General features: G+C 29.9%; 1 protein-coding gene across 1 annotated transcript; it reads left to right on the top strand.

The window, feature by feature from the left end:
• Positions 1 to 142: 142 nt before the first annotated feature.
• Positions 143 to 5,964, top strand: LOC124533584 (28S rRNA (cytosine-C(5))-methyltransferase). Its single transcript, XM_047108959.1, has 6 exons — positions 143 to 409; positions 495 to 750; positions 1,726 to 1,988; positions 2,623 to 2,736; positions 4,035 to 4,209; positions 4,587 to 5,964. The coding sequence occupies exons 1-6, from the start codon at positions 287 to 289 to the stop codon at positions 5,897 to 5,899; spliced, it is 2,244 nt and encodes a 747-aa protein (XP_046964915.1). The 5' UTR covers positions 143 to 286; the 3' UTR covers positions 5,900 to 5,964.
• Positions 5,965 to 16,896: the final 10,932 nt, after the last annotated feature.

The following is a 16,896-nucleotide window of genomic DNA, read 5'->3' as shown; positions in this document are numbered from 1 at the left end:
TATAAAATAAATACTTTAACTAATGTTTTTAATATTTAAAATATTTTTAGAATTAAATATTAAGTTTCTCATCATTTTTAATGGGAAATTAAGTCAATTTGTCAATAAAAGCAATGAGTTACATCCGAGGTAGTTTAATTAACTCGAATGAAACTTAACCTAAATGATGGCAATGTCGAAAAAATATCAATGACATATAACTCGTGATAAAAATTTAGAAATTTGGATATTTTGGATTTGAGATTTCTCATTGAAGGTTATAGCGACGTTATGTTTTTTGCATAAAATGTTTGAGCATTCAGTTAAAGTTCCCAGACATTATAAAGTAGCGGCAAATATTTTTAAAAAAGCTTATACAGAAGGCGGCAGTGTCAAAACTTTATTGTACGACGAAAAACTTAGGCATTTTGTAAGTATATGTATTAAAATATAAATAAAAGTTTATATATATTCAAGTTTGAAAGGAAATTTGTATAAATTATATGTATTTGCAGAGAACTAATGTGCTTTACGCACTCATAACAGAAACTATTAAACATGCTGTCGATATCGAAAAGATTTTTGAGACTTGTCAAATTTTTACAAAAGAACCGCGATTAGATCCCTGGCTGGCAAAAATTTTAGCTGCCGAATTGCTTTATGGAAAAAAGGCATTGCCGGGAAAAAGCAAACCTGAGCTAACGATTTTGTCCTATAAAGAGCAGTTAGAAAAAAACATACCAGAACAACAGGATGACTTGAACTCTAAAGGTAATATTTATTTTTTTCTTTTACAGATTAATTCTACAATATAGAACAGCACAATGGCTGAAAATAAAGAGGGTCCTCTGATACCGAAACAAACTAGGATGGCTGCTTTGGCACTGGCAAATTTGTTTTTGTATAGTGTTGCCATGTTTACATTGCCATTTGTAGCATTCTTTGGTGTTCGTCACATGCTGACTGACTACTATCCTGTAGAACCATTTATACGAACTTGCTGGTCTGTTGTCTCTGCAGTAGTTGTAGTAAATGTAATAATATGTCTTTATGCCTATAAAGCGTACCATGAAAAAGAATATGACGAGCATGGCAATGAAATTGATCAACATTCTTACAAACCATTAACTGAGCCAGAAAAAAGTTCATTAAATGTGAAACAGGATTGATTGTGTTTCAGTGTTTTTAACATTCCGCTGCACTTTTGTTCAGTATTATTACCAAAAAATGTCTTTGTATCACAAAGTGTATGTATTTAAGAACAAATAAACAGTTTATTTATAATAACCTCTTTTATTTAGTAGGAAATTAGAATTAGCTATAGGTAGATTATGAGATTTATGAGATAAGTCAGAGACAGAATAAAATGAAAACTTGGCAAATTTATATCTTTTTAGCTAAAGATCTGTATGCATTGCAATAAAATAAATTCCCTATTTTATTTGTACTTTATAGTCTGATACTATTTGGAAATGTAGCATTGATGGTACTATAATCAGAAATTCAAACAAATTTCAATATAATCTAAAAAGTTTTAACTGTATAAAATACAGCTCTTGGTGTAGAAAAAAACAACATAAGTTTTTTAAAATTTATCTTATATATTTATCTGTGACATCAATCATGTCCTGTACACAAACAATCCTTATTGTTGCTACAAATTAAAATAAATATTATATAGATTACAAAAATTTACATAATATTGTAGAGTACAAAGGTACATATTACTAATGATTACTTGTTCAGTTGTTCACAGACCTCGTTATGTGAGAATCAATACAAACCTGTTAGCCACTTCAGATGCTATCAGAGCCTTTCAAGATGAAGGATACAGGTTCATCAGATGCACATCTGGAACATATGATGATTACTTGAAGCAAATTCAAAGTTTAACAGAATATGACTTTACTCAAGACTATCATGTTAAGACCATGTTTGTATTTGCACCGGGTACCAAACTACATGAACATGATTTGTATTTGGAAAATCAAATTATATTGCAAGATAAGGTATGATATTATAATTATGTATATCTAAATTAGACGAAATAGCTGAGTACCATTCTCTTGTCTAATCTTCTTATGACAATCATTTGACAAGTAGTAATTTACTAATATTTGTTTCATCATATAGAGCATGAACAACTCTTCTCCCTTTGAGAAAAAGGTTTGGAACATATTCCACCACACTGTTGGAATACATATTATGTGGCAGAATTTCTGTGAAATTAGGCACATGCAGGTTTCTTCACGATGTTTTTCTTCACCGCCGAGCATGACATGAATTATAAACACAAATTAATGAATGAATATTCAGTGGTGCTTGCCTGGGTTTGAATCCGCAATCATAGGTTTAGATGCACGCGTTCTAGCCACTGGGCCATCTCAGCTCATAATATAGAGCTGTCAATAGAATGTATAAGTCAATAGGGTGAACACTACTATTTTCATAATACATGCACATGCTTTAGCAAACCAATTCATTTTTAATATTATTTTAATGTAAAATTGTGATGTGATCTAACATGTTAGATTAAAATCATACTACATATGCTTATAGTTTTATTTAACTTGTACTGTAAATATATGAAGGATATAAATAGTATTCTTTTATTATCTTAACGGTGTATAAACCTACATTTAGGCCACGGCTCTCGCAGTGCATCTCTTGGCGCCGCCAACGGGAAGCACGGTGTTGGACATGTGTGCAGCGCCCGGTATGAAAACTACCCAATTGGCGGCGTATTTAAGAAATCAGGTAAATAAGTATTGTACTTAATTTATGATATTTGTAACTATACTCCAGCCACATTCGATCTGCAATTTTAGTAAACAAACCATGAGTCATCATAATTAGGGTTGATACACTCTTAATAAAAAATAATAATTATTATAATTACAACTATATTCATTATGACACAATTTCCTGTTTAAATAAAAATTTTAATTTAATACAAAATCCAAAAATTTTATTTAGCCGGTCAATATATAATTTATATGAAAATTAGCTTAAAATAAAAGTTTAAAAATCTTTAATTACCACTATAATATTACTACAAAACTAACAACCCTATATTTTAATACTGACGTAAAGAAATCGCAGTTTTGTAACATTTGGAGTGTTTTTTAAACAATTGGCAGATTTAGGAAGGTATATAATAGCGATATAGGCTCTTCGTAATTGGTGGTGTATATTTTTAGTCGTACAATTTTAATTTTATATTATAATAAAAATATATACTTATCGCGCATTCCTAATAAAGTATTAAATATTAATTCTTAAAAAACATACTAATAAACTAGCATACCAACAGAAGTTGCTTTTTCCAGTATTAGAGCAATTGTAATCTCAAACCTCCCATGTACCCATTCAAATATATACAAAATTAATCTAATGAGTCCTGTCGTTTGGGAGGCGATAGATAAAGTTAATAAAGCGAATTATATAATACGAGGTTATTTCTGATATCATTTTAAAATTGGAGGTATTATTTTTGAGATCTACATTATTCCAGATGATCATAAGTATTATAATTATAACCAAGAATGCGCTTAGTCCTTTGTCTTAAATATTTTATTATTAATCATCAATTTTAATTTTTATTAACATCAAAAATAATTGTTGTACATATTTCTAAAAATGTTTTGAGCATCTGCCTGACGTTGGTTGCTAAGCAACGCTTTGTTATTAAACATTCCACATCGAATTTGGCTGAAGTATAGTCTTTTTTTATTTATTAAATATTGGTAAGTAGTCTGGCAACACTGATAGTGTACTCTATAGGCCATTATATTTGCTTACTTTTCTTTCCATCTAACAAACAGAAATAGAAAATATTAATACTAGATGATACATTCTTGGACCACATTGTCTAGTCAGATTTTTTAATAGATACAGAACTTTTTTAAAATCCCTTAAATTTGTCCATAATAATTGCATTATTACTTTCCGTTCAATATGATAATACAAAAGGTACTTCCTGCAATCAATGTGGATTTTTTTAATTGTAATAAAATGTTTTTTAGTGTTGGCAAAAATTTTATTTTATTTATCAGGGAAAAATTTACGCCGTCGAAAGAAATGAAGACAGATACAAAACTCTTTGTGATTTTGTGGAGAGAACGGGTTCAAAATGCGTAGAGACCCTACATAAGGACTCGCTAGAAATAAGAAGAGGTGATTGTGACGATGTTGAATACATTCTTCTGGATCCTAGTTGTTCAGGGTCAGGTAAGCTGGAAACAATTTGTTTATTTGGATGTATTTAAATCAATCGCTTAATCTGCTGAAACAAGACATTTCATTTGTTTTTGAGCTGCAATTATGTCCAGGTCATGATATCTTTACTTACTTTTTAAACTAACAAAAAGCGATAAATTTAGAAGAGGATAACATATAATTTTTTTAAATGTCGGAAATGTTGAAAAAAACCTATTGTCTTAATGATTAATTAGTAAACACAGATGAATATGTAATTATAGAGTTCAGATATCAATAGGATACACTACATAACTTAAATTACTCAATAGAACAAGTACATGTTTAACTAACTGAACTTTTATATTGTAAAATATAGATAAATTCATTTACTACGCTTTTTATCTTAGGTATGGATCTCCATGTACACAACTATATCGAGGACACAAGATTAGCTAGACTAACTTCACTCCAGGAAAAGTTCTTAAAGCACGCAATGAATTCGTTTCCAAACGCGAAACGAATAGTATACAGCACTTGCTCGATGTTTCCCGAAGAAAATGAAAGGGTTATAACAAATGTCGTTAAAACTTCTCGAGCCAAATGGAGAGTGCAAGACGTTAAAGAACTTCTAAAGGGTCAATGGAATAATTTCGGTTCCGGAATGTACGGCAGCATGGGCACAAGATGTCTCTATGCGGTTCCAAATTCAGATTTCACCACCGGCTTTTTTGTAGCCGTCTTAGACAGAGATCCTAAAGATATGGAAAAGTCACAGGAAAGCGCAGTAGAGGCGAAAAATAAAAATACAACCAAAAACGAAGAAACTGATATAAATGTTAAAGAAGAAATTGATATGCTCTCTGAAGTTGAAACAGAAGAAAAGGATAACAATAAAAAGAAGAAGAAAAAGAAAAACAAAGTAGAAGATGATACTGCTGATCATATCTCAAAGATCAAAGAGGAGGCCGATGTGCATAATGAAGATGAAACAAAATTAAAAGAAAAGCGTAAAAAGAAAAAGAAGGACGTTTTAGAAATGTCAAATGAAGATAGCGTAGGTAATACTGAAATCATGTCTGCAGTGAATGTAGAATATAATGATGTAGAAACGAAGAAAAAGAAGAAGAAAAGAAAAAAGAATGAAGAAGAAACAGCATCTGAACAACAAGTTGTGGAGCATGAAGAAATAGTAATTAAGGATTCTGATAGTTTAAATGATAACAATGAAATAACAAAAAAGAAGAAAAAACGAAAATCGAATACAGAATCGACAACAGATTTGAAACAAAACCAGGAGAACAGTGTTTACACTGACGAGCCAGAAAATGTAATTGATGCCACTGAAACTAAGAAGAAGAAAAAACGAAAAACTAATGAAGTTTTATCAGCTGATGAAGAATGTTTGAGTAAAAAAGCAAATAAAAAACATAATATTGAAATCCAAGAAGATAATGTTAATGAAATAACAATAACTGATGATAATAAAGAACCTGTGAAACCAAAAAAGAAGAAAAAGAAAGACAAAACTCCTTTAACAGAAAATTTCGATGAAGTCAGTGAAAATTCCGAAAATAAACTAAATGTAGATGAAAATGTTGATAATTTGACTAAAAAGAAGAAAAACAAATCGAAACATAAACACGTTGAGAATTCGGAAACAATTGACATTAATGCAGCGGACGAAGCCCCAAAAAAGAAAAAAAAACGCAAGGAGTTGTAATTTGAAATGTGTTTTTTTTTTTTGTATTTTTCTAAACTGCAATAAAACGTGACTGAAAAAACCTATTTTTATTTAACTTATTTGACAAATAATTGTTTTTGACTATATAAGTTTCGGTCTAATTACAAGTATAATTGATATCGAAATAACAGCCATTTTTAGTTGAAATGGCTTTGTAGGAGTTACCACAAAACAATTTATTTATCATTAAAAAAATCATTTCCATATTTTCGTTACATTCTGGCCATCGACTTTATCAAAACCTAATACATACTTATACACATCCATATTGGAAAGAGGAATATATAAAAAATATATTCTCAATCTTAAAATACATACCTATACGCAAATACAGATATCGAACTATTGGGGTAAAAGTGTGAAATTGGTGTCTAAAAATATTTTTAATTTTATAATAGATATAGTAGGTACAAAGTAGGTAATATATAAGTTGTTAAAGAATAAAATATTTAATATAGTCACCCACTTAACAGTTAAAACCCGTGAACTCTACCAAGTATGTAATAGGTTACATTTTAAACACTAATAAAAAATATATTGTTGCTGCTACACGCTTGTTTTCGTGTCACGAAGTCGTGCGACTCCATTTCGAACGATTAATCTAACCGCATATTGCAGATTTATGATTAACATGTATTTAATAGGTAATAAAGCAATATATTACAAAGTTTTTTTTTAAGTAGGCTAGCAGCGCCTTTACAAAATTATTACATGATGTTACTAATTTTTTTAAACTATAAAACTTTTTTGAGATTGAGTTTAATAATAAATTGTAGAGTTAAAAATTAAGTGGAACAAATATATCTATGAACCGTTACCGTTAATTAAAAAATAGCCAGATTCCTAATACAGCAAAATTGATGTTCACAAATAATTAATATATCGCATTTGAAACCTTTTTAGTTATGTACCTATATTTAAAAAAAATATTGTTTAGAAATCCCCAGTTCAATAGGTTTATTAAAAAAAACTTTGCATGGTCAATGGGTACAAACTATTACATTGGCCTAAATATATAAAAATATTTAAATGTATCTATTTATCTGATATATGTATATATTAAGTACAGTAACCAAAAAATCATTAAAAAGTTTTATAATATACATACGTACCTACCATGAGATTAAATGAAGTCAAATCCTTACTCTTCAGAAATTTTAAACTTTTTCGGTCTAGTAGAGTGAGATCATATCATCAAATATACATATTTTAGTCTTTTAATTTTAAAAAAAGTCATATAAATATTAGAAGAGTACCGTATATATTAAAAATAACCTAATATGCTAAACTAAACTACTACGAAAACCGATATCAATAGAAAAATGACTTACTGAAAATCAGCTGCAATATGGCCTTCACATTGTATTAGATGACGTCTAATTAAAACTTGTAAAAATACAAAAATGTTATAATTCCCCTTATAATATATGTGTACTTTTAAAATATATCTTAAGACCTAAAACTCGACAATGTGCGTCTAAAATGTTATAATAAAAGTAAAATGTATTTTAAAACGGCATTTAGTGCTTAATATGTAATCGTTAAAAATTTACAACATGTTTCATATTATTTGACCCTAAAACAAGCTACAGATACATATTTAATTAAACTTTTTAGGTCTCTCAAAAACTGCGTAACATACGTACAAAAAATACTAACAGACTGGAATACGTGACGGTATAAGTGCTCTAGTTGGTAATTAATTAAATGGAAAAGCTAAGTAGACTAGACAATGAGCCATGTGATTGTAAGAGATCACCACCGCCTATAATCTTAGAAACCCCAAATTGAAAGAGCACCCCAAGAAGAAACTAGCTTTAAAATAAAAATTATCCATAACCTATTACACAATTATTTATGAATTTCTGCAAAACCATAGATATATTTTTTATTTTGAATAAGAATTTACTTAATAAATAAGTGGGTTTGTCAAAATAACGTCGATAGTATTTACAAAATATATAAGCGCTCGCAATTCAATATTGATGAAAAATATTACCTAAGCCCATGATATTCTAATAAACAGATATGTTATATCCATACTGAACAACAGTAAAAAGTGTGCCGCGCCGGGGACCGTTTATTTTTACATTTCGTTAAAAGTAAAAAGGATATATTGATAAAAACGATAAGTAAAAGGGATAACTAGATGTTTTAATTACGCAAAACGTATTACTACGTAAAAGAAATCAGCAAACGTAATCAGTTATGGAGAGACTTGAAACATGATCGCAATAACACTGATTTAAATAATGATTTTATTTGGACAAGGAATCATGTTGGAACTCTAATAAAAAATACTAAAGATAGATATTATTTTGCTGCTTTTATGAAAACTTACAACAAACCAAGGCGAATGTGGAATTTAATTCATAACTTAGCTACCAATAAGAATAAATGTAGTGTTGTTCCCTCAAAACTCATAATAGATGGTAAAACTATTGATGAACTCCAGGACATATGTGAGTCTTTTAATATATACTTTTCTTCTATCGGTCCAATCTTGGCAAATAACATACCACAGAAATATCACAAAATAACATCATTCATAACACATACACAACAACACCCTTACAGTTTAAATGAATTTAAGTTATCTTCAAAAATTGAAATCCAAACAATAATTAATAATTTAAATGTTAATTCAAGCTCAGGTATAGACAATATTACAACCAAATCATTAAAATGCATTAACAATTTAGTGTGTGAAGATTTAAGTCATTGTATTAATAAATGTATTAAGGAAGGCGTATTTCCAGATTCTCTAAAAATAGCAAAAGTTAGCCCTATTCATAAATCAGGTGGTAAAACTGATCCTGGAAACTACCGTCCAATATCTGTCCTACCAGCTTTATCGAAGGTTTTTGAAAAAATTATACATGTACGTTTAAATAACTATCTTAAAAATATAGATTTTTTATACAAACAACAATATGGTTTCCGAAAAAATTCTAACACACTATCTGCAACAATAGATTTAGTTAATAAAATAAAAAATAATATTGATCAAAAGAAATTAGTTTTAGGTGTATTTATAGATTTAAAGAAAGCGTTTGATACTGTTTCCCATAACATTTTGATAAATAAGTTAACAAATATTGGTATTCATGGGTCAGCTTTAAAATTACTTACATCATACCTTACAAACAGACAACAAATAGTTAAGATTAAAAACATTAAAAGTACACCAAAAATGATTACCTGTGGAATACCTCAGGGATCTATTTTAGGGCCTCTGTTATTTTTAATATATATAAATGATATCAGTCATCTGGATTTATCCGGTGAAGTATCGCTCTATGCAGATGACACGTGTTTATTTTACTTTGAAGATTCTATTGAAATTTTATTAGCAAAAGCACAGAATGATTTAGATAAATTACATGAATGGTTTCAATATAATTTACTAACTATAAATATTGAAAAGACTTCTTTCATGCTTTTTCATGCAAAAAATAAAAAAATTCCAAAATTTAACCCAATAATGATAAATAATCAGACTATTAAACAATCAAATGAAGAAAAGTATCTTGGCCTAATCCTAGACCCTAAGCTAACATGGCATGCACATTTAGACTACTTGCAAGGAAAAATAAATTCACTCACTGGGGCAATACGTAGATCGTCGCGATGTATACCACACAAAATCCGTATTATAATATATAATTCACTTGTAAAGTCATTATTAGAATATCTTGTTGAGATTTGGGGTAGTGCATATAAAACTAATATAAAGGATCTACAGATCTCGCAAAATAAATTACTAAAGTCATTATTCCATCTTGATTACCACATGTCAACCAAAGAATTATATAAACGTACTAATGTATTATCAATCAACCAGTTATACAAATTTAAAACATGCATATTAATTAGAAAAATACTAACAAAAACAATACACACACAAATAACGTTTAGAACTAAAACCTACAAACATTACACTAGAAATAAACACAAACTTGAATTACCCAAGACCAGGACGAAATATGGAATTAAATCTCTACAGTTTGAGGGAGCAAAACTATACAATAGCTTACCTAATGAAATTTTCAATGAAAAATCCTTTACGATCTTTAAGAAAAAATTATTATCTTATTGTAAAAATACTTAGATTAATTACTCTTGAATTGTATAAGTCGTTACTACTGTACTAAATTGTCAGTTAAATTATTATGTAAAATATCTCATTTAAGTGAACATTGTATGTTGTTTATGAGAAAATAAATTCTTAAACCACAAACAACTAAAGGCAAACGTCCCAATGAAGACGTCTTCTAGTCTTCACTTTTTGCGCGTTAATAACATATCTGTTTACTACAACATCATTGACCTAAGCAGTTTTTTTTAACAATTATCTTTTCATTAGCGTTTATCGTCTGTGCTAGCGTAGAAGTTAAACGTACGTACCCCGAATTGGCTCAAGGACGTGAAATCAAAGAATATACAGTTACAAAATAATAAATATAACCTCGAAACAAATTTAATGTGGTGACCTAAATCGCAGCATGAAATACTAATTAAGAATGAACATTAAAACAATTATGACAAGTGGATATTTATTCAGGACAAATACCAAATTAAATGTTAAAAAAAATATTACAAAATTTGTATATAACTTATATTTTATATAAGTGTATTGCTATAAATAAAACTGAAAGGCATTGTTCTTATTAAGAACGCGCATCAGGCAAGCATCACTGTATTCCTTAATAATAAAATTGTATGTATAATTCAACTTGTCGAAAATGAAAAAACTACTCACGTATCATGAATTTATGTCACTATATTAATTTACCAATCGATACATATATTATTTATATATATTTGTAGGTACATATATAATTATATCCTTTAGCGCCCATCCACGAATCTAGATTTCTTCTACCGTGCCATTTCAAAATCCACCGCCTTTTGTTATTCTCGTGTCAGGCAGTACCAGCTCGCCGCACCACGCCATGAGAGAAAGTGACGGTAGTCCAACATTACAGTGTCGATAACCGAATCAATAATTATACTAATAAATGTTATTTCAAATAAAAAAAAAGTCGTACTAAATATTATTATTTCAATTCAAATTATATAAGTATATTTAAAAAATCATGACAAAAACAACTTGATGAAGCCATACAATGACTACACATTCGTAAAATTTCAAAGAAATTCTACCACATCTGTACCAATCAACCCGAGTTAGAGCTGCGTTTTGGATTTAGCTCTTTCTTCTCTTCAAATGGAAAAGAAACCCTGTTACTTTATTCTTTTGTATAAAGTTGTTCTTGGAACCAACATTTTATTAAACTGAAACTCATAACACAAAAGGTTTGGTTGTATACCAGTCATCAGCATCAGAAGTGTGCCGTTTAGTTTAATAATTTTCTTGGAACAAGTATTGACCCACATGCATACATAGCAGCTAAAATTCTATAAAAACTGTTAAATTAGACCTACTTACGCAACACAGAACAAACCCTCACAATGAAATTATTTTTTTTATGACAAAGCAGTTTTAGTTATGAGTAATATACTCGTAGCATGTATCTGAATAATCGTTATGGTCAAGCTTAATAAAATATAATTATTAGATATTCACATATATAAAAGAGAGTTAACCTAAATGTATATAAAATACGACAAAGAAGACGCCTATTTAAAATTTATAATAAAAGAAATTGACATAGAGTAATAGTTTGCGCTTCTTATTATGGGTACCTACCAGATAGTACGACACAACTTAGATGTAGCTTTGGCAAAATTCGTAAAACCGATCCTATCCAAGTATCCATGTACGCCATCCCAAATTATCAATATTTATTTCTTATGTGAATATGATCTTTACACAAACTTAACAACGTGTAATATCATATGACCTAATATATTCGTCAATTTGACACGTCGATTTGCTTTCTCGGGTTGAACTGACGCGAGAATCTACCTATAGGGACGAATAGCGCGATAGGGAGCTATTTTTATTGGTGGTGTAAATCGGCAGTAATCGTTTTTACGAATTTTGCCGATGCTACCTCTAAATTGTGTCGTAGGTACTATTTGTACCCCCAACGCTATTAATCACATCAATTTTAAAAATCTAGTCAGAAATGTATATTGATTTTTTAGATGTTCTTGTATAATTATCAATTCTGAGTTCTTAAGCTATTTACAATAATTCTGATTAATATTCCTGCAGAGTCAAGGTTTAAACCAAAGAGTATATAAAGTAGTTTAAACGCCTTATGTCACTCTGTTTCTAATAAACGGCAATTACCTAGACTTAGTCATAGAACTATTTTTTAACTATTTTTGCTAATATGATAAATTTCTAACAGTTTCTTATATCTCGGTTTTCGAAGTACTTGAAGTTTTTTTTAAATAGAATTAAATATATTAAAGATCATAATTTAGCTACTTGGATAGTACTTATATTAATCCCCTATCTAAAAATAACATGATTCTACAGAGTAGCAAGAAAAATACGTTTGACATAAATATTGTATAGGCTGTTACTTCTCAGTCAACAACTTCTATTGCCTAGCAACGAGATGCTGGGCGTGTCACGCAGATGGGCGGCGCTATATGCTCACTGTGTACGCCAACCAATCACGAACGGATGCGCAATTATTATGACAGTGTCAGTCACCGCATGTCACCAATACTTTTTAATAATTAGCATTCAAAATTCAGTTTTACCACCAACGCAGAAAGCTTATATTAGCTTGACAATCAATTTAATGGTTTAAAGCTTCCGTTATTGGCTCCTTCATATCGATGACACCCATCAAATGAATAGTTTAATAGTTATACCTACTATACTACGTTTTAAATGATGATCTAGAAATGTGACCAGTGCGTTTATTTGTGGATTCATTTTGCGGGTTCGAATCCAGACAAATATCATACAATTAAAAAAATTATCGTAATGTCATATAACTTATGGATATCTAGTCGTAAGCCTGTTAACAAACCACGTCTGGGCAAAAGCTCTAGATCACTTTTGAGGAAAAGGCTTAGTTGTTTTTTTTTTACGACACATCACATACATTACTCTGATCCCAATGTAAGTAGTTAAAGCACTTGTGTTTTGGAAAATTAGAAGTAACGACGATACCACAAACACCCAGACCCAAGACAACATAGAAAACTTATGGTAATCTACATCGACTCGGCCGGGAATCGAACCAACTGAAATACCCATGAAAACCGGTGTACACACCACTCGACCACGGAGGTCGTCAGACACCACGACATTGCTCCAATGAGAATAGTGGCAGATTCCTATCCACATGACTTTTTCTTTCATCGCCGAGCACGAAATAATTAATTAATAAAAGTAGCATCAGCATTCAATGGCACTTTCTTCGGTTTCGAACTCAGAATTATCGATTAAGATTCACGTCTAGTAACCACTGGGACATAACGGCTCGGATACGTGTCATGCATATCTAATAACTCGTCGACTGTAGTTGCTGTGTGATTTTGTAAATCATTCCGTGGCACGTGCACTGTTTACATATTTTCCTGCTTCAACATAATAGGTTTGTTTACATATTGTTGCCTGTTTTTTATTATTGATTAACCATTTTACCTTTCGCGTAGTTTTAAAATCATAAATATATTGAAATAGAAAAAATCCAAACGTATTTGTAATTATCAACAAAAGTGCTACGAGTGCTACGAATATGCTACGAAATATCTGCTTATACCCAATTTACTCTAACTCACTAACTTATAATTTATTTTTCAGTCAAAATCAAGACAGTACTACTGTGTCTTTGTAAAAGGGTGTACAATTCAATATAATTACATTTGTTTACCAGCTCATTGACGGCGTAAAGTGATTCATATTTCATACTAAGCCAGTGTCTATGATCGAATCGGAACCATACGGTCTGAACCACTGACGTCAGAAGGCTCGAACGCCTTCCTAAAAAAAATCAAACACGTGCAGTTTTAAAGAATATGATATAGTCGCTAAATAATATACGTCTTTTACGTAAACAATCTTAGACATTTAACCTAATTATACGTATACCTATAATGCAATAAAAACTATAAGCAGTTGGAAATTGTATCGTTTATGCAAATATGTGTGGCACGTATGTATGGAAAGTACCTACTTGAACGCAATAAGAAGAATTACCGTATAATTGGTTATTATTATGAACACTTTGCTCTAACTTTGCATGCTCAATATAGAAAAATATATATAATTTAATATTAGACCAAAAAAACTACTCAAAACATGCAGCTTTTGTGCATACAAATAATATTTATGAGTATTTTGAAGTCCCTTAAGATATGAAACCTTTAAAATTAAATAACAGCCGTCCTTTTTTTCAGGTTGATTGAAGGCTTATATGAAACTTATTTTCATCTTATACTAACAATTAGTTTTCAAATCAAATATATTTCCCACATATTAATAATACTTCGTCTTTCAGTAAATTTTACATAACTTTATAAATTATTTTTCGGACTGACCTTTGAAGTTCGAACCGAACATTTATATTAGAGTTTAAGTAAATCATTATTTTTACATATGATTGTGTTATATTTCGAATAAATATTTGTTCAATGCTTTATAGCTATGTCCTGCGATTTGACCCGGGTCTATACCGTATTATTGATACTGTTTTTCACAAGCCATGAATGGAATACCACTGCATAGACACCAGTTATATGAGAAGTATTAACCTCTCTATACGGCGCCAATGGTGTAAGAGTCTTGGGAACAAAGATGGTAAATGTATCTTGTACTTTTAGTAACTCAAAGGTCAATAACCTTATGGACTGGAACACACACAATTCATAGAAGTAGAATATATAAATAATACCTAGTCGTATGGAGTTACAACTACTACAATTCTTGTCCTCGGTAACACCGTCCTCAATAAATATATGAATATTTTTTTAAATTAAGTTAAAAGAGTTTTTCAAATCTGACAGGCTGAACATGAGAAGCGCGTTCGAACATACAAACTCTACTTTTTTCATATTAAAACAGATGCAAAGCCGATTCGAAGAACTTAACAAGTCACCTTGCGTGTTCGTTGAAACGTAAAAATCACATTAATCTAACGCCTGAATAAATCAATTTAATACTGTCAAAGAAATCATTTTAAATAGTACGTATATAATAACCCTCAATTAGTCATATTAGTAAGTACATCGGAATTAATATTAATTACTTTTTTAATTGTGTCATTTTTTCAGTAATTACATAAAAAAGTGCACACTTCATTATATAATTACAATACATCAATCTAAAAACTGTCATAATACTGTAACTACTAACTCCCTCCTTCGTACGTTATAAGTTAAAGCCTCTTCCACACATAACGTAAGCAAAGATATGTCTTTGATGAACACTATTTTTTTTACAAATATTCATTCGAAATAAAATGAATGGTTTTAAATTTATTAATAAATTCGTTAAGTGATCCTTAGAGTTAAAAATACAATCTTAATTAGGTATGGATATATATTTTTAATTTTAGTTTTTATCTGCCTTGAAGATCTCAAGATGTGCAGTCGAACAGACTAGACGGTGTAAACTTCAAATCAAACTCAAAATATACTTTATTCATGTAGGTTTTTAAGGACTTTCAACAAACTATGATAAGTGAAGCTACCAGCAGTTTGGAATGAAAATTCTGATTCTGAACGAACGACGGTATTTTTATTGAGCGAAATGATTTATAATTTTGATGATAAACTTAAAATCTCTAATGATATACTTGTAAACTATACGCTATTTGACCCATTATTAAAAAATAAAAACAATAAGAAATCTTCAACAATTTTATTTCGTTAGTTTGTATTAAAAATATTTTTATAATAATTTGAATTTATTATACAAGGTATTAATGTCAATAATATTCTTATGTAAAAAAATATTTCAACAACTTTTATATAATACTCTCTTAAAATTTATTCTTTTTTATTTACTATGCATTTCGACACGTGCAAGAAAAATTACCTGAAATTATTAAACCGATAATAATTACCAAATAACAGTTAACGTAAAAAATATGAGCACGCCACGTGGTATAAAAAGTACAATCTAACCCTTATATTATTATAACCACGACGAATTGACCAAGAATGTTTACAAAAACGGCAAGACTGCATCCTATCGATAATCTTAATTAAAGCATTATAATAAATTATTATATCCTTTAAAAAATGTGTAAACTTCTTCTTTATACATATTATTCATTAAAAAAAAGTATTAATCCATCAACATTGCAGTATTTCATACCTTCTTATTATGTTCTATTATATGTACTTTCTATGTTATTTAAGTTAGTACATTAATAATAATGAACTAAAATGTGTATGAAGTCGTTATATAAAAAAGGAGCACAAAACAATTAAATCCATTATTGTAAAGCACACGCGCCGCTAGAACGTACACGGGGCGGTGGCCGCCACCCCGCCACGCTACCACCACAGAACGGTCACTCGATCCCTTTCTCAAAACATAACCGGACGACTATGCTGTTCAAACTCCTTTCACAAAAATTTTATTAAACGAATAATGCCCAAAGTAGGCCAACGATTTACGCCAATAAGTGTTAAATCAGTAATTATTTCAGCAGAAGTAGGGCGATCGTAAACAGGGAATGCTTTGTTTTGGCGGCAAATCTCGGCTATTCGTACTGATGATTACCTTGATACGTTCAATTTAATATTTAGCTTTGTGATTAACTGTGATTATCAGTACGCTCTCAGTGCTCCAAAAGTCCATGACGTCTGAAGAACCAATGGCGTCTGCGGCTGTGGTAAGTGAACATTTAATTATCAAAAGTATTAAATAGTTGTTTAAATTTTTAATGAAACAAAATTCTGGCTTTGTAATACTCCTAAATGGTACATTATTATATAATGGAATTAATTAATTAAAATCTATTTGTTTTTGCTTTTCAAAATGTGTAGGATTTCTTTATTTAAATCTTTAACAGTTTACGATATTTAAAAAG

This window comes from Vanessa cardui, chromosome 11, assembly GCF_905220365.1.
Source record: "Vanessa cardui chromosome 11, ilVanCard2.1, whole genome shotgun sequence".
Lineage (NCBI taxonomy): Eukaryota > Metazoa > Arthropoda > Insecta > Lepidoptera > Nymphalidae > Vanessa > Vanessa cardui.
The sequence above is the reverse complement of the archived record's forward strand: the minus strand, read 5'-3'. Positions and strand labels throughout refer to the sequence as shown.